Source organism: Panthera leo, chromosome D1 (assembly GCF_018350215.1).
Source record: "Panthera leo isolate Ple1 chromosome D1, P.leo_Ple1_pat1.1, whole genome shotgun sequence".
NCBI classification, from domain to species: Eukaryota; Metazoa; Chordata; class Mammalia; order Carnivora; family Felidae; genus Panthera; species Panthera leo.
The window spans coordinates 711,040-734,886 of NC_056688.1; the positions used below are offsets into that span (position 1 = coordinate 711,040).

A 23,847-nucleotide genomic window follows, 5' to 3' on the forward strand; every position below is an offset into this window, starting at 1 on the left:
GAGCATACACTAAGTCAGGTTTTCTTCTGTAAAACTGTATAAAATTAAAGATTTCAAACTGAACTCTTAACACCTAGATGCCATCTATAGTTAAATTTTGGCTAAAATGTTTGAAACACTCAGTAAAAAGAGAAACTATAGAAAATCTTTTGTATGTTACCAAAAAAACCTGTGGACCACACATTACAATTTAGAAGGAGATTACTTAAAATATGGATTGTACGCTCTTCTAATTTTCATTGAAACAGACTTAATCCTGACAGGAGAATTGTTTCTGGTCCATGTGCCCCACTGAATCCCGGTTGAGACCAATTTTCCAGGGAAGCGATGAATGCCGTTTAGATTTGCCAGACCACACTGGCTGAACCACCAGCCAGTGTTGTTACTGAGGCGACTACAGCTTTTCACAGACTGACCACTGACCAGGCATGCAGGGTGACAGCCGTCATTATCGACATCCGATGTGCTGAAAGGCATTGCATTTTGGTTATCTTCTTTTCTGAAGCCCCGGAATCCATCACCTGGGCAAAACAGGTTTTTTAAATGACCAAATTTGAAGGTACTTTTTGTCATTTTAATTGGCCTCTACCAGACTATCGTTACAAAGCATGGCATCTAGAACTAAGGTTTACATTATTTTCTACTAGCTATCATATGAAAGTCTCCCCTCCAGTAGGCTGAGCACTGGGTGTTGTATGGAAGTGATGAATCACTAAATTCTACTCCTGAAGCCATTACCAGCTTGGATTTAAATAAAATTAAAAAAAAATAAAAAATATGAAAACAAACAAAATCTCTCCCCCAGATTGCAATATACCAAAATCTGGTAATGAATTCCTCAACATGATAGGCATCTTTAAGTGGATATTTGGTACCAAATCACAATCCACAATGGAAGTTTGGCTCTGTAGACGGAATCAGGTAATTTAGGCCAAAAATGGTGCTGTACAAAACTGTCATACTTTGGGGAAGGGTAATGTGGCAATTGGTAATTTAGGGAAAAGAATAATTTCTACGTAATAATAATACATAGTAAGTTTTCATGCCACCTCCATCCTCCATCACTTTAAATAAAGAGGCAGGGATGAAAGGGAATCTGCTACATTAAGAGGCTTACATTTGTAGCTGCACAAGTTGTTTGGTTTTATTCAGGGGCCCCCAGGTTTATATCACATACGCAGTTACCTCAAGCATATAATCAGCTACCTTCCTGAGGTGAGCCCAGAATGGCTCTCCACATGACACATGGAGAGTAGCTCAAGTGCTACCATTCCTAAAAGGTCCACACTGGGTTCTGCGTATATGGTTTCCCTGACACTCGCCAAAACCTGAAAGAGTAAGTATCTTGGTCAAGGCAGCCCATGTAAGTAGGTAGCAGGGGCAGAAGCCATGTTTTGTTTGAATCAAACTATATAAACAGAAGGTTCTAATTAGTCCCATGACACCTAGATTTCACTTGCAGTAAACTGTGCTCATCTTTTGGAAACACTAACTTAAAGTAGAGCTGTGCAAAATCTTTGAAGAATCCAAAGCCCACATTTGTTTCATCATGTTCCAAATGTTTGGCATCTCTTGAGATAGGTCTTTGAGGAGCCTGGAGAACTTGATACGGGGTAGTGGCCCATCCTGTTCGGCAGCTGTGCTGAATATTAAAGCCTCTTACCCCGCACCTCACAGGAAACAAAATGCCCACATTGCAGGTATTTGCAGGGAGAGTGTGATTTTCAACACCCACACAGTGCAATGCCTCTCAGATTTCAGATGAGACAGCATTTAAGGAGCATTGCCTAAGTTGTACGGTCGCTCCACAGACACTTTCCCTGAACAAAGTCCACCCTTCAGAAGGGAAATGTGATAGGAGCTCCCCACTGGATTATATTTATAAACAGTTTTTAAAATATAATGCGTAGGCCTGTTTTTAAGAAATAGCCCATTAAAACTCAGTATCATGTTTTCCGTGAAAGTGTAGTTACAGAACATGTCCCTTTGTTTTCTCTGGGAACCCAAATAAATCTTTGCCAGTTTTAGGATCAGGAATATTTGTCCTTCTCCTGGGAGAACTGTTTGCTCAAATGTTAGAATTTCATATTTATGGTTTTGCTTTGAGCTAAAAATCAAATTTGTAGCTCATCTCTACCATGCACCTGATCACACTTAACCCCGGTTTCATCTGTGTTTCTATCTCCATGTCCCATTGGCATCTTTTTCTTTATTTTGATTGTATTGTGTGATCAACTGTTGAAAGTTAGTTTACAACCTCATTGGGAAAATGCAGAGTAGGGCATAGCAAAATTTGAGGATTCTGTAATGAAACACTTGTGTAATGACACACTGAGTCTTCTAACCAGATCTCCGTCCAATAGAGAAACCCCACACACACTTTTACTAACACAGTAGCTTCCATATTTAGATAGTTCTTTACACTTTTAGAGAGGCAGCATTAAAAATTGCATATTGTAACTCTTGAAAATTTTCCTTATCTATCAAGATTTGAATTTCAGACTTTTTACCTAACATCCCAAGGTGGACAACTGTACCAGACAACTCTTCACTCTCAGAAATTTTCCTCCCACTGTGCCTTGACTCAGCTGCTTTCTTTGCCAACATTCATTTGCCAAAAGCCTATCCCTTCCTGCAAGCACACATTAGTGGTTCTCAACTATAAGGTTGCCAATACGTCCATCTTTGAATACAAATACCTGGGCCCAAACTTACTGAATTGGATTCTGCAGTAGTTTGTACTTTTAAAAACCTTCCCACGTTGGATCTAACATTAACTCCTTGCCGGAAACCACCCTTCCATAAAGATTTTCCAGATGCGATCAGTGGAGATCATTCTCTCCCTCTCCTAAATGTCCAAAGCTCTATCAGTATTCAGTATTCCACATTTCTGGGTTTATCTCCCTTCTATATTATAATCAGTTAAAGAAGTGGGAACATATCTCACTCACTTTTGGATTTCTAACACTAAATATACATAATTAACAAGTATCATGATGAGCAACAACAGGAGAGTTGAATTTAGTATTAACTCAAATTTAAAATTTCAGCATCAAATTATAAATTTAACATGAAGTATTTTGAAGTTCTTAAAAATTAAATTTATTTGGAAATGAGTACATGCACCAAGGTATAGTGGGGAAAAAAGCCCACCAAACTAGTGGCTCTATCAACCTGGCTTCTTGCCCTGGCTCAGGTGTGATGAGCTGGGGCAAGTCCCTAATGTTTCAGGTTCCTTACCTGTACACTGAAGGAGATGGGCTCTGACATTTTGTGATTCCTAAATGCAATGCCAGCCTCTCAGAACATGAAAACGTCAATAATTCCTTCCCAGCCTGCCCCACAGACTCTCCTTCTAAAGAATCAGCTGCCATGATACATGGAAAATAGTTTTAAAGAATATAAGCTCTTCAAAGACACAAGGTGGGTCGATGATCATAGCAGGGTTTCAAAACTCAGTTTTCTCATCCCGAATCTACTCTGTTATCAGTTATCTGGCATAGACCAAGCGAAATAACATTACTTTTACCTTCACCTAATATCAAGTTAGCTATATTTAAGTATCCTGCATCACTGGGGGGAAGAAAAAACTTACCAGCATTTCCTGAATACCGTCCTAAGTGCATCTTAAAAAAACTTGTTTCATCTTCTAGCCAAAAGTTGTCATATGATGCGTAAGCAAATGTGTCGTCTTCAGATTCCAGTGCAACATGCAGCATAAAACTGGTGTTTTTCTGATTTACTATATAAAAAATCTTTTTTAGTCCTAGCCAAAATTCACCTGTTTAAAAAGAAATGTTTTTTCAATATATTTTAATACAACTTATAATAACTCCTTATTATTGAGGGTTTGGTGTTAGTTTTTAATACTGAAATGACTCACATAAATTATTTGAGAGACTAGATAGCCCTAGCTCAAATTCAAATTATCAGTGTTTGTCTAATTTACAAAAAAAAAAAAAATACACACACAAATACATTATATAAATATATATATAAATATATATAAATGTATATGTGTATATATATGTATATATGTATGTATATATATATATGTATATATATATAAAATCTTATATGTATATATATGTATATATATATATATATAAAATCTTCCTATTTCACTAGACTGGGAATAACTAGACTGTTTCATTTTTATCTCACCAAATTAAATTCAAAAAGTCATTTAACAATTGACCAAAAATTCAAGATCTACCTTAAGGCATGTCAACAAAAACCTGTTGAAATACTGTGGCAGGTAACAAAATGATGTGTACTCAAAAATGCTAAGAGTTTTAACCTCCAAAGTGGCAGGTTCTAAAGAAACATTTCCTGAAAATGCTCACTTGCAATTATTTTTTCTGTCTTTTAGAATGATGCTCTGTGAATATTTCTTCATTACAATGCACTTTGTCTGTTAACCATGTATAAAAATGTAATGTAATGTAATGAATTAAAATGAAATGGTGTTTGTAGATCCAGGATGAATTAGTAAATGTGGTGTTTGGACGGCATTCTTCTTGCTGTTCTAGCTAATGGTTTTCGACCCTACTCCCACCCCCCATCCCACCCTCACCCAGCCTGGCATAGCCTCTATTCTGGAATATATTCCTGTACCTGAATCATTAAATTCCTGAAGGAAGGAAGGGTCTAGTCCAAAAAAACTTGAGAGAGTTGGGGGACAGTGTGACAGCATTCACATTGTTAAAATTCTAGCTAAGATACCATGTCCCTCTCCAGGGCTTACTAGAGGCACTAACTGCACCCCACTTGGAACTGAAAAATACCCTAAGGAAGCGCAGGAAGAAAGGAGGTATATAGAAAGAAAGGTGGGTCTGTTTAGTGTCCCCAGCCCAAGACACTCCAATGTAAGTGTCCTTGCCATCCTGCCCCTCTACCCAGCCCCTAATTTGGCTTAACAGTATATTTTCCTTAATCCCAAGTTTATTTTTTAAAATATACAAAGTACAAGGCAGTCTGTTCCCATGAATTGTACCTGCCTGAAGACATTTTTCTCAAAATTCAGTTAATTTCCCCATAGAAATAAGCATAAAGTGAGGAAGATGACAATTTGGAGCCTGTAGATCTAGGACTACTTGAATCAGGAGGTAGCACTTACCAGAAAATTAGGGGTCATGCTAAGAAAACACAATATATTAGCTGCACTCCATAACATGGCAGCTATTCAGCTTTATTCATAATACATAATACATAATTACATTTCACATCCTTTCTACAATCACTAGCATGCAGTGGGGTTTTTGGCAACACAATACCACCACTTACTGAATCTTTGGATGACCTTATTATGGGATGTTAAGGCTTTTAAATTAAAACAACAGCAACTTAAAATAACAGCATAAAAGTGATCAAAATCATCTGCAAAAATTCCAACAAAGGTAAAATTCTGCAGTGTTCACAAATACTAGCATTTCTGTTTGCTGGCAAAAGAAATACTGTCTTGCAGCAATAATGTAAACAGATTTTACAATTCTCTTGAGGTTTACAGTTTTCAAATTTTGGGGCATTGATTCTTACTGATATTTTTATACACTCCTCCCAAGTCATATAATTTGAATCTGTACACCATGTACCTCGATTCTCCATTGGTGTAGACCCAGCACACACCTCAAGAATTTCAAGGTTCATGACAACCCTGCCTGCCATTCAGTGTTCCTTTCTACAAAAGGTTGTTGAGTATCTACCAGAATTCTGCTGGGTGCACAGTAAATACCTAATAGATACCCATTTTAGAATTTTCACTCAACCCCATTTCAGCAGGTATCCAAAGATAACGATTTCCATAGCCCAACTGAAAACCCACATGTTCTAAAATAACACGACATGAAGAGAAAGTAAGTCCTATTTTGATAGTCACACGGATTTGCTATTTTTACTAATGATTTTGACCAACAGATAAACTATCAGTGTCATGCCAAAAAAAAAAAAAAAAAAAGAAGAAGAAAAGAAAAGAAAGAAAAAGAAAAAGGAGAAATAAAGTATGACCTAAAAGGTCACCAAATCCGTCCAGATAATCACACCACAGCCTCTGGAAATCCGTGATCCCGTCAACCCTTTTCTGTATCACAGTCCATCCACCTCCTCTATAATCCATGTCACACATCACCTAAAACAGGCCCAGAAAAGACAAAAATCACATACCATCATTTTCACTCATTGATGGAAAACTTATGCTTCACCCTCAAGCCTAGAGAAAGAGAAGACCGTCGCCCTAAAAGTTTCAATGCAATTGTGTGCTACTAATATATTCAGACATTTTTAAATCTCTAGAAAGGACACTTTATTAAAAGGCAAACTTGAGGCCAACCTAATTACAGTCTCCTGTGTCAGTCATTCCGTTACAGATGCAGTGTTGGTGGCATTTGAGGTCACCCTCTTACTCCTCACGTCCACAGATAGTTTTCAGTTGAGTGGTGACCCTGCCAACCTGTAGCAGAATGAGGAATCTAACTCCTTCGTATTAAAACAGTGATGTTTTTTAAGTTTTAACCACATAGGCGTGTGGGCCTGTCTTTGATCCCTCTTTTCCCCAGAGGCATGAACGGCCTATGTCCAGGTGGGATCTTCAGACAGGAAGGTGTGATCTGTGCCTCACCACAGCCTGTGATCCTGGGTGCATCTGTCAGTGCTCTGTAAAATCCCCCTAAGAGGACAATGGTAAGGACGCAGAAAATCAGATACAGTTGTCCCCATTAGAAACTTCCTGCTCACAGAGAACGGCAGTGTGGAGGAAGTTAGGGAATCAACACCTTCCCGTGATTACAAAAGGTAATAACGCTTCCCACTCTTCACAAAATTAAAAGTCTTCCCTCTCCATGTGGGTTCAGGCTCAGTTTTGAATCTGTAGGTGAAGCAAGTTAGGTAATTTTTTTTTTTTTTAACGCTTATTTATTTTTGAAGGAGAGACAGAGTGTGAGTGGGGGAGGGGCAGAGAGAGAGGGAGACACTCTGAATCTGAAGCAGGTTCCAGACGTGGGGCTCAAACCCAGGAACCGTGAGATCATGACCTGAGCCGAAGTCGGATGCTTAACCGACTGAGCCACCCAGGCGCCCCAGTTAATTTTTTAAGTTTTCAGTTTATTTTATTATTTGAGAAGGGTGGAGAGACAAGAGAGAGAAAGAGAATCCCAAGCAGGCTCTGCACTGTCGGCACAAAGTCCGACTCAGGGCTGGATCCCACGAACTGTGAGGTGCTGACCTGAGCCAGAATCAAGAGTCGGACACCTAACCGACTAAGCCACCCAGGCGCCCTGCAAGTTAGATAATTTTTGAATTATTTCCCTCCTAAATCCCAATTTTTTAACATCTGGTCAATGGATGTCAAAAAGCAAGGTTAGTAAAAAAAAAAAAAAAAAAAAAAAAAAAAAAAAAATTAGTGAATAATGTTGGTAATTTCAAGATGAGGAACTTGTAGTATCTATTCAGAAAAAAAACTACTGTGTAATGAAGATTATCAATAAGGTGTGAGATTAGCATCATAAACTTTCTTATGCACAAAAAAGCAAGCAGAAAAAAATATGTGTAAATAACTTATACATTACCATATATATTACTATGTTAGTATTATATGATATTATATATATCCTGCCAATAATAGATAATTTCGGATAGAAGTTTCTTCCAGAAATCCTAGACATGAGGGTAATGTATTTTGTTCAATTTAAAAATGGATTAGCTTCTCGGTCTGTCTCATAGTGTAGTGAAAGCGGTTTCTTATTTATTAATTTCTTATATAACCACATAAAAATCGTTTATCACCCAAAGAAAGTATAACCACATACAGGAAGGGAAATCTAAGTATGTTTGGCAAGCTCCAAGGCACAGCACCACACTGCTTTCTAATATCCACAAGCTAATTAAAGCGAGCGTTTCTACTGCATATTTAGATTGTATATAAGATCCTGCACGAAATGTACCTACTGCGGAGTGTAAACATGACACCTCACGTGGAAAAGCGAAAGAATCTCAGGTTCTTTTACTGGCTTGTGGTTTGGGCAAAGAATTTCAGAAAATCAAAATTGGGAAACTGGAACTTCTACCCACTTATTTTAAAAATTTCAAGGAAAAATAAAATATGAGAAGAATTAAAATTTTAATAGTAATTAAATAGATAGGTTGCTTATCCTATTCCACATAATAAGGGAAGACTTTACCTCAAATGGGTAACTAGATCCTTCCGGGTAGATTATATATAAACCACTTGGTGTTTTGGTGACAGAGCCAATGGTGTCTTTAATATCAGTACAATCTAAACCTAGAAAAGTAAAATTAGTTATTTAGGATATTTTCAAGTGTACACTTAAGACTTAATCATTTTGCTGTAGAGATCTGACAGTGCTATCTGAAATTATGAATATAAATTCCATTGTGATATGATTTTAACTTCTTAGAAATAAAAAAAATGATCTCGATTTTAGAAATCAGGAGAAAATACATGTAAGAAATGAGACTAAAGAATTTATGTTGGAATAAACCTTCACTAATAACATCGCTGTTAGTGATTAGCCCTCCATACTACTTAAAATTTTCATTTGGGACCCACATTTATTTAATATAATTTATAATCATTAAAAAAAAATTTATAATCATGCATTCTCACCCAATAAGTAATTCCCTTTCAGGAATCTAGGCTTATCTTGGGGACATAATGTGTAAAGGAAGTCTATGTGAATGGGAAGGAGAAACCCAAATGAATAAGTTGATTAACTACTACTGACACATCCTTGACTACTGGAGACTGCAGAGACTCTTGCTGGGGACCACTGTTACAAAGAGCCAAGGGAGAGGACAAGGAAATCACTCCTCCCCAAGAGGAAATTATGCCTGCGGCCAGAGCCTGCACTGCCACCTATAGTTAAAAGTGTAGCGCCCTAGAATTGCCTTCTCCAAAGCATCCCGCTTCCCAGGGGACTGGAAGCACATTCTGTGGGTAAGGGTGTTACATTTATTCTAAGACATTTTACTGTGTATTATCTTCTATAGTAATAAAATAAAATCAACCCTTATATTGTTAATCACCTGGTGAAACAAACACACGAAAGCCTGAGACTCCAGAGCCAAAAGCCTGCTTACCGCCCTAGCTCTTCTCCTCGGCAGCCGAGAACCCTTAGCGAACTTACCTGCCCGCTTTTCTTCTATCCTTTTAATAGTACTGTCTACTTTGTAGTGTTATTCTGGCAATTTACATACAAGGCATAGGGAGAGCACTTAGCATAGTGCCCGGCACACAATACGTAGGCAGAAAATGTCACCTACAGAAAATTCGCTGTAAAAAATTGTTTGCTTCCCTCTTATTGCTGGAAGATATAGATCCGTTGCTTGTGTTCTGAATTGCTAAGACATTCTCACACAACCTTATGCTCAGAGCTGTGCTAGACGTTCACAACGAAGGACCGATCTGGGCTGGAATCTCCACTCTGCCATCACCAATCACGTAAGTATGAACGCATTATTTAGATTTTTCTGGGCTGCATATTCCTCCTCTGATGATCCTCATCACCACAGCAAACCCTTCTATTGTCTTACTGTCATTCAGGCAGTATTCGAAGAGCTTTTCGTGTACTTAGCCATGCAATCCCCACAACAACTGTGAGGTACATACTGCAGTTTGCTGATGAGGAAACGATCGAGGAAACAGGCCTCAGTGATTTGAAAACAGGTGGTCTGACCTCAGAGTCCACGCTCTTAACTACATGAGCTAAAATAAAAATGTAAAATAAAATACCATGCGGAAATGCCTTAGTACCTGACACTTAGGAGACTCTCAGTAATTGTTTCTTTTCTTCCCTTTGTAAGCAAAAAAATCATACAGTAGGCCCTCAATAATAGTTATTTACTTGGAACTCTGGTATGAATTCATAATTGTAAGAGTGATGGGCTATTTTTCTTAGAAACACAAGCCTCTAGGAATTACTACACTGCATTTGAATACAAAAGGTTCTAAATTCCAGTTTATTTCTGTCTTAAGTTCCTTTTTTATTTCAAACTTTATGTCCCAATTTGAAATATTTCAGACAATTCAAAAAAACTGTTTGCAGGCAGAAAGAACTCTGAAAACTTTCTTTTCTTCTGACTGAAGACTAATTATGACTAAAATGTAAAGGACAGCCCAGAAACTAGTTACATAAAAGTGTTCCATCTGCGGTGGACTCGGGTTATCTGTGAACAGCCACAGCTTTGGGGCACCTGGAAAAGTTTCCCGATTCAGGAAAGTACATTTGTCTGGGCGGACGGCGGCCTCAGGGAACGTATTACCCCTCCAGTCTGTTAGATAATAAGGAGCTGTATTTTATAAACAAAACCTCTCAATGCACCAACCCGTCCAGGAAAATTTTACGCAATAAAAGTCAAGTAGGAAGAGGCAGAAATAGAAAAGTTCTCACCATGTGACTGCACTGGCCTGTGAGGAAGAGGGTCCAGCTGTTTTCGGAGAACTTCTGTCGTCAGAAGGAGAACTCGATTCATGAGCTCGTTAACCTGAACAAACAGGCGCACCTTTCAGCACGTTTATATTTGAACAAAACTCCTTCCTCTGACTTCTGTAGCTGGCGTCCCTCGGCCTCTTACAAAGCAGCTCCGCGGTGTATAACAGTGTCCGCCGCCCCACCCTGACGCCCCCAGCGCCGCAGCAAGGCCGCCAAGGCACCTGTCTGGTGGGCGCCGTGTACCCCGCAAGTGGCTCACACCTGCCCAGGTGGGCTTGCAGGCCCCTCGTGGACGCGAAAGCACCTGGCGGGGGGAGGGGGGGGTGAGTGGGGGGCGCTGTGTACCCCGCAGGTGACTCACACCTGCCCAGGTGATCTAGCAGGCCCCTCGTGGACGCGAAGGCACCTGGCGGGGGGGGGGGGGGGGGGGGTGAGTGGGGGGCGCTGTGTACCCCGCAAGTGGCTCACACCTGCCCAGGTGATCTAGCAGGCCCCTCGTGGACGCGAAGGCACCTGGCGGGGCGGGGGGGTGAGTGGGGGGCGCTGTGTACCCCGCAGGTGGCTCACACCTGCCCAGGTGGGCTTGCAGGCCCCTCGTGGACGCGAAGGCACCTGGCGGGGGGTGGGGGTAGTGGGGGGCGCCGTGTACCCCGCAAGTGGCTCACACCTGCCCAGGTGATCTAGCAGGCCCCTCGTGGACGCGAAGGCACCTGGCGGGGGGGGGGGGTGTGAGTGGGGGGCGCTGTGTACCCCGCAAGTGGCTCACACCTGCCCAGGTGATCTAGCAGGCCCCTCGTGGACGCGAAGGCACCTGGCGGGGCGGGGGGGTGAGTGGGGGGCGCTGTGTACCCCGCAGGTGGCTCACACCTGCCCAGGTGGGCTTGCAGGCCCCTCGTGGACGCGAAGGCACCTGGCGGGGGGTGGGGGTAGTGGGGGGCGCCGTGTACCCCGCAAGTGGCTCACACCTGCCCAGGTGATCTAGCAGGCCCCTCGTGGACGCGAAGGCACCTGGCAGGGGGGGGGGGTGTGAGTGGGGGGCGCTGTGTACCCCGCAAGTGGCTCACACCTGCCCAGGTGATCTAGCAGGCCCCTCGTGGACGCGAAGGCACCTGGCGGGGGGAGGGGGGGTGTGAGTGGGGGGCGCTGTGTACCCCGCAGGTGGCTCACACCTGCCCAGGTGATCTAGCAGGCCCCTCGTGGACGCGAAGGCACCTGGCGGGGGGGGGGGGGGGGGTGAGTGGGGGGCGCTGTGTACCCCGCAAGTGGCTCACACCTGCCCAGGTGATCTAGCAGGCCCCTCGTGGACGCGAAGGCACCTGGGGGGGGGGGGGTGAGTGGGGGGCGCTGTGTACCCCGCAAGTGGCTCACACCTGCCCAGGTGATCTAGCAGGCCCCTCGTGGACGCGAAGGCACCTGGCGGGGGGGGGGGGGGGTGAGTGGGGGGCGCTGTGTACCCCGCAAGTGGCTCACACCTGCCCAGGTGATCTAGCAGGCCCCTCGTGGACGCGAAGGCACCTGGCGGGGGGGGGGGGGGTGAGTGGGGGGCGCTGTGTACCCCGCAAGTGGCTCACACCTGCCCAGGTGATCTAGCAGGCCCCTCGTGGACGCGAAGGCACCTGGCGGGGCGGGGGGGGGGGGGGGGTGAGTGGGGGGCGCTGTGTACCCCGCAGGTGGCTCACACCTGCCCAGGTGGGCTTGCAGGCCCCTCGTGGACGCGAAGGCACCTGGCGGGGGGTGGGGGTAGTGGGGGGCGCCGTGTACCCCGCAAGTGGCTCACACCTGCCCAGGTGATCTAGCAGGCCCCTCGTGGACGCGAAGGCACCTGGCGGGGAGGGGGGGGTGAGTGGGGGGCGCTGTGTACCCCGCAGGTGGCTCACACCAGCTTAGGTGGGCCGCTCCCCCGCCGGTCTCCCACCCTCGCTCACCTCCAGACCGGTCCCCAAGTGGGTCCTTCCCCTCCCCGATCACACACTACTGGCTGCCCCTGTACACCTGCCGCGTGCCCGCACCGCTGCAAACAGCAACCCCGAGCAGAAGAGACTCTGCTTTCTGAGCCGTCTCTGCGGCTTCCGAAGCAGGTGTGCGTCTTCGGAGACTCAAACCTCCGGCTCTAGCACCTGGAAAGCTATCCCCTAGCGCGGACCTCGGAGTTCTCTTCCGCAAAACGCTGACAGCGTTCACAACAGGCTTTCAGCGCGTCTTCCTGTCCACTTGACTGCGCACCCCTGGAGTGAAGGTCCATTTTTTTATGTTTGTTTGTGTTTTTTAATGTTTGCCTGAGGCTTCCTGGGATGCCTCTAATTGAGCAGGCAGTAAACACATGTCTACACACAAATGCATTAAAAAATTAAACAGTTGTACCTCTAATTGTATCGCTGTATCTGTGCAATAACAACACAAGAGGAAAAGGTCCGTACCTGACTGGATAAATAATCCAAGGAGGTTTGTTGCTCATCCATCATGTTTCTTAAAAGTTTTTTGGTACTTCGTGTGTAGGAAACAATAGAATTTTGCAAATTTCCTTAAATCATAATAAAAAGTGTTTGCTAAATATTGTTAGAGAAAATACGGTGAAAAATAATGAGCTTAAATGATTTTGGATAAACATAAGACACAATATATCTCCATCTATCTAAATACTCCAGTTAGTATAACTTTTGTTTAACTCAGGATCACCCAAGAAAATAATTGTATCCACACTGGTTAATGAAACTATGCTTTCTAATAGTTTAGATTACCCCCAAATAAGTGAATCTGATGTAACAGAGAGACAGCATTTTGAATATTAACTTTCACTTTATGAAATGAGAGATACAGGGGCACCTTTGAGGCTCAGGCAGTTAAACGACTGACTTCAGCTCAGGTCATGATCTTGTGGTTAGTGAGTTCAAGCCCAACGTAGGGCTCTGTGCTGACAGCTCAGAGCCTGGAACCCACTTCAGATTCTGTGTCTCCCTCTCTCTCTGCCGATCCCCAGCTTGTGGGCTCTCTCTCTCTGAGAAATAATAAATGAATAAACTTTATAAAAAAAATAAGATGAGAGATATGGAAGGAGGAGGTCTGGGAGTCCTCAATCCTTATCATATAAGAAAGGAAAAGGCAATAATCTATATCATGCAAGTTAATTTTCAAAATAAATATTTCTTTTGTTCTATTGACGCTATGTATTTTTATATAAACAAATGGCAAACAAATATAAATGATAAATCTTTTTTTTTAATTTTTTTAATGTTTATTCATTTTTGAGAGAGAGAGACAGAGCATGAGTAGGGGAGGGGCAGAGAGAGAGGGAGACACAGAATCTGAAGCAGGCTCCAGGCTCCAAGCTGGCAGCACGGAGCCCGATGTGGAGCTCAAACTCACTGACCACAAGATCATGACCTGAGCCGAAGTCGGACACTCAACCGACTTAGCCACCCAGGCGCCCCTATAAATGATAAATCTTAGAGTTTTGGTTGGTTGGTTTCTGATTGAACTTTTACTATATATTTTCCTTTTTTTAGAAGGTTGTTTTTTTTTTATGTCAAAGGAATCTCACTCAGAGAATAGTTGCAAGAACAGTTTAAATAACGTTCCTAAATCATTTGACACCAGGCTGCCATGATGTCCCTGGATATTTCAGTCTGTATTTCTTACACCAAAGACATTACGTACAACACAACTCTCAAAATCGGGAAATAATCGTTGACTACCATGCATTCCCTGACCTCATACAAATTTCGCCCTTTACAGCAAAAGCATGTACACATTATTGCACACATTATTCTTTAAGAGGTGACTTTACTTCTACATTCCTAATTTTCACATTAATAATCCTTGGTATCTTAAAATGCACCCCATCCAGGCTCATCTCTCGTTTCTACTTTCAGTCTCTTGCTTTCCATTAGAGCCTTCCTGGATTTAGGTGTCTGTCTTTATGGACCTAAGTGCAACTCACCAGTTTGAGAAATAGGAGATGCTTGTGTTGCACATAGAATTGAACACATTAAAGTGGGCTTTTTATGCTTTCTGGCCTAGGATTTACATCCTTTAAGACCTAGACCAGATCACCACTCCCTCCCTTTCTGATTCTCCTTCTTCATCCCACCCCCATGTGCATATAACAGGCCATGAAAATTCCCACACTGTCACTCAACAGTTGCAAACAAAAATCAAGACTTTGAAAGTTTATTTTTACATTTTGCTACATAAATTGGCTATGAATTTGTAATATGCCTAATGTAGTATTCATTCAGTATTAATGAATTTCTCCCTCAAAACTAAGGTGAAATTTCATAATGGCTCAGATGGAAGTTTGAGAATAGCCTCTGGTGAACTGATAAAACGGAACTCTCAGTGCCGTCTGGCTCGCCCCTCTCCTCTGCTGCCAGCTGAAAGGGCTACGTGGAAGGATTCATTCATTCATTTACCAAACACTTACTAAGCACCTACTGTGTGCCAAACACAGAAAACCTCTGATCTAGAAGGATCAAGATACATATAAAATGACCCAAACAAAGCTAAGGCATATTTCTTTCTATGTATTCCATACCTTAGAAGTAATAAATCATATACCCTTATAATTGTGATTATTTTTATTACTTACTACACATGAAATGTTTTTCTTCTCGTGTAATTTTAATTTTAACATCACACAACTCTTCACAGTCTTCCTTATAAACAGTATCATTACTTTTACTCTCATCTTTTGCATTAGATACATCTTCTACAGTGTTGACTCCTGGAGAATCCTTGACATTAAAAAAATAGAAATGAGAAAAGAATATATGAAGTATGTTATGTGACCTATACATAATAAATATAAGAAGAGTACATGGAAAAGGTGAAATCTCAGGACATACACAAGGATGATCACTAGACAAGAACATAATGAACTGGTTAGAAGTCTACAAATAAACCTTATGGGTAAATTTTAAGGATCAATAAAAAGTATACATTAATTCAATATTTTTGCTCTCCCCTTTTCTTCCAAATACCAAAAGGATATACTTAGGGTCTACTTTCTATAACCGTGACTCCATGGCCTTTATCCTTAACTTTGGCATGTTTCCACATCTGATACAGCGCTGAGCCAGCCTTCTGCCAAACATCTGGGAATCTGAAGTTCCTTGAACAGAACTAAGAAGGTTCCCTGATTATTCTCCATAGATTACATTTCTATGCCAAATGGACTTTCTGCCAGCAATTATCAGGAATTAGGGGTAGAGGTGGATGTGTGGGAGGCTTGTCACTTTTATGTAAGCTAAAGTATTTACAGATTTGAAAGGTAAAGTACTCATTGATTTGAAAGATATCAGAACAGAAAAAAAGCCTGGGATTTTCCTTTGCAAAATCAACAACAGATGTCATCTTGAAAAGCCAGCTACCAGCCGCCGTTCCAAAGGTATTTATTCTTATTAGTGAATGCTGGTTTTTCTACATAAAACATTCTTTGGTGGAAGTTATACAGACTTAAATAACTGTTTTTAAAAGAAAATAGTAACAAGCTTTATCTTCCTTTGACCTGGATATTGAGAGAAAGGTGAAAAGCTAATCATAGTATGAAAGATATTTGCCACCTAAAGATGCTTATATTTTGTTACATGGACCTACTTTTAACTTCTTATTCTTTCCCTTCTACTCTTGTAATAATAGGCATCCTAGATGTTTTCAAAAACCTGACAACAACTACATTTTTCCAGATCTAAAATAAGGTTTTTAAATTTTGAGTATTTTAGAGAACTATATTATTATTATTTCCGTAGCTTTCCTAAAATTTATCTTTATGAAACCTTGGAACTTTGGAATTTGGGATTGGTATCACGGTAATACATTGTAGAACATTTTAAAATCATAAACCAATATTTAAATATGTAGAGATTCAAATCACCATCTACTCAGAGTATTGCATATACTTTATTAGCTGTCACTTTCACATTGTTTTAAATGAAATTTTCTAGTTTCCTGGAAAAGGAAGCACAAGACTGTGTTTGAAATATAAACGTTTATAAAATATTTATTTTTTTAAATAACAAAATAAATTTTTTATTACCTACCAGGTATTTCATTATCAAAGTTAACCAGAAAGTTGCCAGCTGGTTTTTAAGTTAGGCCTGTAATTTCTTTAAAATTTTTTTCACGAGAAATATGTTAAGTGTCAATCCTCAGTTATGGTTTCCTAAGTTTAAAAATAATATTTAAGCAGAATCTCAGCATTTCTAAATACTTTAAGTTTTCCATAATTATATTGGATGGTACAATTAATCTTTTCAAATTTTAAATATGTATCTTAAAAACTATATAATCATACTTCCTAGGTCAAATAATATTGCTGAAATTCTTACCGTAGAATGATGTACACAGTTACCTTGTATAACTTCTCCACAAATAAAAATAAATGTATTTAAGAATAGAAGTGAAGCTTGAGGAAGATACATCATATTCTTCTTGAAGAAATGAAAAACTTCTTCAAATACCAGTCAGCTCTCTGTGGAAAGAACTACAGTGCATAGAGTCTTCAGTTAAAAACTTCTGGAAAGTGTACAACAAAAACAGAAGCCAAAACTTACTGGTTCCATGCCCTCGTTTGAAACAACACCCTTCATATGAAAAACAAAGTAGCCTCTAGAGATCCTGTCCTTTTTAAGTTATGCAAACCTTTTTTTATCACTACATGCCTGCTTTTAGAATACAGGCAATAACTAGATAAATAAATAAATGGATGAAACGTGAATTTATAAAGTCATCTAATGATAAACTATCCCTCAATAACTGTAAACCAGTTTGCATAAAAACAGTAAGGAAGTAGAAATGAATGATGGAGTAGAAAGAATGTTATATTGAAACTGTTTTGGGGCATCTGGGTGGCTCAGTCCTTAAGTGTTGGACTTCGGCTCAGGTCATGATCTCGCACTCTGTGAGTTCGAGCCCCACATCAGGCTCTGTGCTGACAGCTCAGAGCACGGAGCTTGCTTCAGATTCTGTGTCTCCCTCTCTCTCTCCCTTCCCCCACTTGTGCTCTCTCTCTCTCTCTCTCTCTCTCTCTCAAAAATCAATAAATGTTAAAAAAAGAAAAAAAAGAAACTTTTTACGAAACACCAAGCAGAAATGCAACCAATGTGGACATGCAGGGAAGCTAATTCAGATGTAAAATATGCTTCTACCTATTTTGAATTTAGCCACCAATGATGGTCACATGAATCCTATCATTACCAAATTTTAGAACTCTGATTTGTATGTTTTACATCTGTATTACTAAAACTTCAAAAATTATTAACATAAGGGAACTATTGTTATTGAAAATGATCATTCTCTCAAAGCTGATAGATCAATGTCTGTAATGACTCTTCAAACACTCCCTTACAACAGTTCCTTCTCTTCAGTATAGAAGAGACATGTTTCTATACTGAAGAGTATAGTATTCATTATGCTAAAATAAAATAAAATAATCCAAAACTTTCCTGAGTCTTGCTTCCTATTCAAGGTATTATTTTCTCCATTTCATTTGCCAGCCTCAGAAGTACCAGATGGGGACCACGCCATGGTTTTAGTGGCACTAATATAGTGACTGGGACCACAGGCACTAAAATATTAATTAATGAAATAATATCTTAAACCAGTTATGTATTCTCTGACTTCACTTCCTCACCACCACTGTTTAACCCAACCACTTACCTCCTACTCTCCTGAGGAGTTTGGGCAAGCCGGCTCTGGGACCAATCTGCCTGGGTTTGAACCTTGACTGCACCACTCCTTTGCTCTGGGACCTAATATCACTATAGTTTGATTACTTCCTTTGTAGAATGAGGACGACTGTGTGGATTCGATGATTTTTATACATAAGCACTTACCACAATGCATGACAAAACAAACATCCAAATGTTAGGTATTACTATTATTACTATTATTTGACTTGATCTATATTGCAGTTCTAACATTGCTGACAATATTGATGACCTTTATCATCTATATTAGGAGTAGATGAGAAGTTACCTCTAATCCTAAATTTCTAGTTGAAATCTTACAAAATTGTGACACCTATAGCAGAACTTCAGTAATTTTATATCAGCCAGATGTTAAAATTCTTCGTTCTTTCACACCTTTCCCAGAGACAAATCCAGGAAATTCTTACCAGAGCAAGAAAATACTTCAGCAGAAGATGCAAAAAATAGCCTCAGTCAAGATGAAAGTGGAAGCTCGAAGATTGTCCATCTCAGGCTGCTTTGCATAATTCACAAGGTTTTTATGGTATTCAAATTAGATAAGCTATGTGAACATGCTTTGCAACCATAAAGGCATTATTATTGGTTTCTTTCGTAGATAGAACATCATTAACAACTTATGAGACGTGTGAATGAAGTGGGGTGTCTACTAGACGTGTCCTAATCAGCTCATGTCTGAAGCCCAAGTCTTATTCCTCCCCCTTCAACTTGCTCCTCCCCATCTTAGTAACTGGCAATACCTTTCATCCACTTGGTTCAGGCCCAAATCACAGAGTCACATTTGACTTTTTTTTCACTCACAACCATTTCACTCACTTGCCACAACCATTCATCAAAACATCTTATCGGGTCAAGGTTGAAAATTCTGAACACTTTTTGGGGCGCCTGGGTGGCTCAGTCCGTTGAGCGTCTGACTTCGGCTCAGGTCATGATCTCGTGGTCTGTGAGCCCGAGCCCCGCATTGGGCTCTGTGCTGACAGCTCAGAGCCTTGAGCCTGCTTCCAATTCTGTGTCTCCCTCTCTCTCTGCCCCTCCCCTGCTCATGTTCTGTCTCTCTGTGTCAAAAAAATAAAAATAAATAAAAACATTAAAATTATGAACACTTTTTACCACTTCAATCACCACCATCTAATCTCTCCCCTGACCTACTGTAATGACATTCAAACTAACCTCCTCATTTCTAGCCTTATCAACTAGAGTCTAGGTTTCCCTATAGCAACTAGAGTGATATATTTCTCTCTCTCTCTCTTTTAAATTTGAGAAAGAGAGAGCATGAGTGAGTGGAGAAAGAGGCAGAGGGAGAGAGAGAGAATCCCAAGCAGGCTCCATGCTCATCTCGGAGCCGGACATGGGGCTTGAACACACAACCCTGGGTTCATGACCTGAGCCAAAATCAAGAGTATGGAGCTCAACTGACTTAGCCACCTAGGTGCCCCTAGAGTTATCCTTTCTAAAGAGTGACTTACATCATATTTTTCTCATACTCAAAACTCTCCAATGGGTCCCTCTTCATTTGAAGTTGGATATTATACTGATTCCTTGAATACTGTCTAAATCCCTTGTAAGGCTGAAGTACATCCACAAGGCATTTCTACAATTTCATGTCCTCGCGCACTTCCCCTGCCTCACCCTCTTCTAGACACAGTGTCTTCTCTCTGGTCTACAGATATGTCAAATATAGGTCTTCTCGCAGAGCTTTCTGTATCTACAGCACCCTCTGCCTCTGACATTCTTCATCCAGACATCTGAATGGTAACCTCCATTCTTCGTTCAGACCGCTGCCCTAGTTTCCCTTCTTCTGAGGCTTTCCCTGAGCACCCTACCCAAAATACAGCTGGGTCAGTCTCTGTCCCCTACACTACTCCATCTCTGCTTATAGTGCTTTTCACTCCCTAATATATTTGGTGGGGGGAGGGGAAGAAAAATAAATACAAGCTTCATGAGCATAGGGACTTTGAAGTTTTGTTCACCACTGTATTCCCAGCACCTAGAATGTGCTTGGCACATAGTAAGTGTTCAATGTATATTTCCTTAATAAAAGAATGAAGTATATTATTATATAGAATATATCATGGTTTTAAAGTGCAAAAGAATTAAGCATTATATTCAATTCAGATGTCTTCTGACAAAATATAGAGATTTTAGTGTAATATTCTTTTTTATTGCTTGAATCATACTTGACTTTCTGCCAAGAGATAAAGTTGATAAATGCCTCAAATTATCTTTCTATTATCCAAATATCTAATCATAAAGGCTCTTTCTTTAGAATCTAGGACTATAAAAGTCAAATAAACACAGAAACCTAATATTTTGAAGAAATAATTTAAAGGTTAAAAAAAATCCTATGATTAAAAAAAAACAAAAATAACTAGGGCGCCTGGGTAGCCCAGTCAGTTAAGTGTCCTACTTCAGCTCAGGTCATGATCTCACGGTTCAGGAGCCCGGTGACGGGCTATGTGCTAACAGCTCTGAGCCTGAAGCCTGATTCAGATTCTGTGTCTCCCCTCTCTGACTCTCCCCTGCTTGTACCTGCCTCTCTCTCTCTCTCTCTCTTAAAAAAAAAAAAAAAAAAAAAAAAAAAAAAAAAAACAACAACAACTAACAACGCTGTTTAAATTTTCTTTTCTTCTTGGTCATCATTGTAAAGCAACATTTGAACAAAGAATGATTATATAAACAAGCATTTCCAGGCAATTGAGAAACCAAGCCTTGCTTCTTAATGCTAATAAACCATGCAACAAAGCACAAAAGTGCCAGACTAATAACAAAAGTTAGACTTCCGAGAAGTCTAAGCATGCCTAAATACTCCACAAGAGTACTTAGTCCCACAACAGCAACCACAATCTTCTGTTGTTTGCACTGTGTGTGCCCTGCCCGCTTTTCTTCCTCTCTTTCAAGTAGGCCCTAGAGAGACAGACTTGTGATGATAGGTCAGCGCCCTGGCTAGGCTGGTCTAAAACTTGCCAAGATAGCTAATGATCCATGTATGCACAGTTAGCCTCTCTTTGTCAACATTATACATTCTGTCCTCTAGGCATGGTCCTGAAGGGAGCTTATGTGTTCTGTGTTTTAAGTCAAAGCTGGATATGTTGTGGCACTTTAAAATCTCAGTCACCAGATGACATTTCAATTTGACTCACTGCATCCAGCTTGGCAAAAACTGTTTTAAATAGTTTCAACTGGAAAAGTTTATATTTGAACTCCAAAAATGAACAAACTGATTCACAAAGGCAGAGGCATTTTAATGGTGGATGATTTTTATTTGGTTTGTACATTCTGCTTCCAGTCTGGGAGTTTTTCCACCGGAGGGGAAAAAAAAAGAACCCTGGCTGAAACAGCATTTATATGTACTTTTCTAATGAGCTCCAACAAAAAGTTGCAGCCTTTTTTCAAAACTTCACTAGCAAAGCCATTACATTAATGCCCTGAACTCCATTCTGTTCTCCACGCCCCCTGCAGCAATGTCAGCGTGGTGACCACCGTAGGCACATCCTCCCGGGGATCTGTGTCCAGGCCACACTGGGGTGGTCGGCTCCCAGCGTCTGGCAGCGAGACAGGCAGCGTCCGGAGCCTCTGAAAGGCAGACCTTTCCAGCGGGGAGCTGGCAGACAAGAAAGAGACTGCGGAGGGACTGGCCGAGCATCCCGGAGCGGCGCGGGGATTCGGGGCAAGGAAATTTCCACGTCAGCAAACCTTGTCAGGGATGCTGACTCCCAGAAGACTCCCAGCTGGAACCCCACCGGAGTCGGCGGTTGCAACACAACCCGGGCCACGCCGCCGGGAAAGATCCGCACGGCAAACCCCACCCCGCTGTCAGCACTCCCGCGACCACGCCCCGCGAAGGCGGGGGTGAGACTGAACCCGGCGCTCAGGCACCGCGCAGCGAGGGGCTGCTGCGCAGACTCGGCTCTGGGAGAGGCCGGAGCCCCGCCCCCCGGCGCCTATTGGCTGCCCGGCGCGCCGTGGTTTCGGTCGCCAAGGACGCGGCGTCCGTTGGTTGCCAAGATGGCGGCGGCGTCGGCTGGGCTGCTGCCGCCCCGTCTGCCGGTGCCCGGCAAGGTCGCCGCCGCCACAGCTACCGTCGCTGCTGCACGGGAACCGGGGCTGCCGCGGCCAAGCCTCCCGCGCCCGTGACGCGAGGCCTGAGAGACGGAGTGGGGGGGGGGGGAGGGGGGCCGAGGAGGACGACGGGGCCGGGGCTGCCATGAGGGAGGCGCCGGCGGCGGGCCGGACGGCGGCGCTGAGGTGAAGGATGCTGGCCTGGAGGCCTGGAGCCCGGAGCGCGGTTGCGGCGCGCGGCACCGAGTGTTCGGACGCCCGCGACGGAGCCCCCCTTTGCCCCCGCTCGGGCCGCGAGTGCCGCCGGCCTGGCGCAGACCTGTATCCTTCCAGGAGGCGGCGGCGGGGGCCGGGTGCGCGGAGGTGACTGGGGTGCGCGCGGGAGGGGACGGGCAAGGGTGAGCAGGGTGACGGCGGTGCGTGGAGGTGACGGGGATGGGCGGCTGGGGTGACGGCGGTGCGTGGAGGTGATGGGGATGGGCGGCTGGGGTGACGGCGGTGGGGCGGCGGGGGTGACGGCCGTGCGTGGAGGTGACGGAGATGGGCAGCTGGGGTGACGGCGGCGGGGCGGCGGGTCCCCGGCCCCGCGAATGAAGCTGCGCGCGGGACGCCCCCACCCGGCTCCGACCCCACCCGGCTCCGACCGGCTCAGCCCGCCGGAGGAAGCTGTGCGGGGCCCCGCGGACGGAGGCGCGGAGCCGGGACGTGGCCTCTCTTCCCCGGGACTCGGTGCAGCCCACCTTCGGTCGAAAATTGTGAGCGTTTTGTTGTCCGAATCCGTGGGCCGATTTGACTCCTGCGGAGCACGGCAGCACAGTCAGAATTAGCCCCTGTGTCCGCGAAGGGCGCGTTGGCGGCGGTGGGGACCGTCCGCAAGCGAGCGGGGAACGGCGTGTCTCCTGTTCCAGTTGGTCCAACGTCCGGGTCGGTCGGTCTGTCTCTGTCTGTGTGTCTGTCTGTCTCTCTCTCTCTCTCTCTCTCTCTCTCACACACACACACACACACACACACACACACACACACACACACACAGAGTATGAGTGGGGGAGGGGCAGAGAGGCAGCCCCAGAATCTGAAGCAGGTTCCAGGCTCTGAGCTGCCAGCGCAGCGCGCGACGCTGGGCTCGAACTCACGAGCTGTGAGATCTTGAGCTGAGCCCCCCAGGCGCCCCTACGGCGCTGGAAATACTGCTGCAGCCGCCTGGCTCTTTCTTCCCCGCCCAGTCTCATACCCTACTCTCGATTACCTGCACACACTCACTCTCTCCCCAACATCCGTGGTTCTCGGCAGCCCTGTTCCTCGGCCTCAACCACCCCTTAGCTACTACAGTCCGACGTCTCTGTTCCTTCCCTCGAGTAAAAAACATGCCGTCAGAGAAGAATCACAGAACAATCCAGACTGCCACCGCACAGACTACCAGTTTCCAGCCTCACCTGAACAAGAACAGGGGCCTCTGTTGTCCTCTTCACGCCCGCGCCAGGTCGACGCCTCCAGCTCCCGGCAGACGGTCCTTCCGCTTCCTAAGACGGTCGCGCCACGAAGGCCCTCAGGTCCCTCCTCACACACACCGCAAATTCCCGCACTCCCTAGCACCACCCCCTGCCCCCAACCTTGGTTCAGGCTCACTCGTGGGATGTCACGTG

The 23,847-nt window shown here is 43.4% G+C and overlaps 2 protein-coding genes across 2 annotated transcripts in view; one reads left to right on the plus strand and one right to left on the minus strand.

Moving 5' to 3' along the window:
- Positions 1–201: 201 nt before the first annotated feature.
- Positions 202–23,131, minus strand: ANGPTL5 (angiopoietin like 5). The gene is made up of 9 exons (XM_042903936.1): positions 22,945–23,131; positions 16,769–16,923; positions 15,031–15,175; positions 12,863–12,966; positions 10,404–10,497; positions 8,175–8,275; positions 6,007–6,127; positions 3,596–3,781; positions 202–521 (listed from the first exon to the last, which is right to left on the minus strand). The coding sequence occupies exons 2-9, from the start codon at positions 16,862–16,864 to the stop codon at positions 202–204; spliced, it is 1,167 nt and encodes a 388-aa protein (XP_042759870.1). The 5' UTR covers positions 16,865–16,923; positions 22,945–23,131.
- Positions 22,331–23,847, plus strand: part of CEP126 (centrosomal protein 126) — a 104,303-nt gene continuing 102,786 nt past the window's right edge. Inside the window, exon 1 of the mRNA XM_042903935.1 lies at positions 22,331–22,525. Coding sequence (XP_042759869.1) covers positions 22,398–22,525 — 128 coding nt within the window. The 5' untranslated portion in view covers positions 22,331–22,397. The remainder of the gene's footprint in view (positions 22,526–23,847) is intronic.

What these genes read in the sequence shown, in the direction of transcription:
- ANGPTL5 (XM_042903936.1), bottom strand. Translation starts at nt 16,864, where the DNA reads ATGATGTATCTTCCTCAAGCTTCACTTCTATTCTTAAATACATTTATT. An exon ending in GATCTAGTTACCCATTTGAG is followed by an intron (nt 6,128 to 8,174) that starts GTAAAGTCTTCC and finishes GGCCTGTTTTAG; the next exon opens with GTGATGTGTGACATGGATTA. An exon ending in ACGGTATTCAGGAAATGCTG is followed by an intron (nt 522 to 3,595) that starts GTAAGTTTTTTC and finishes TGTTTTGCCCAG; the next exon opens with GTGATGGATTCCGGGGCTTC.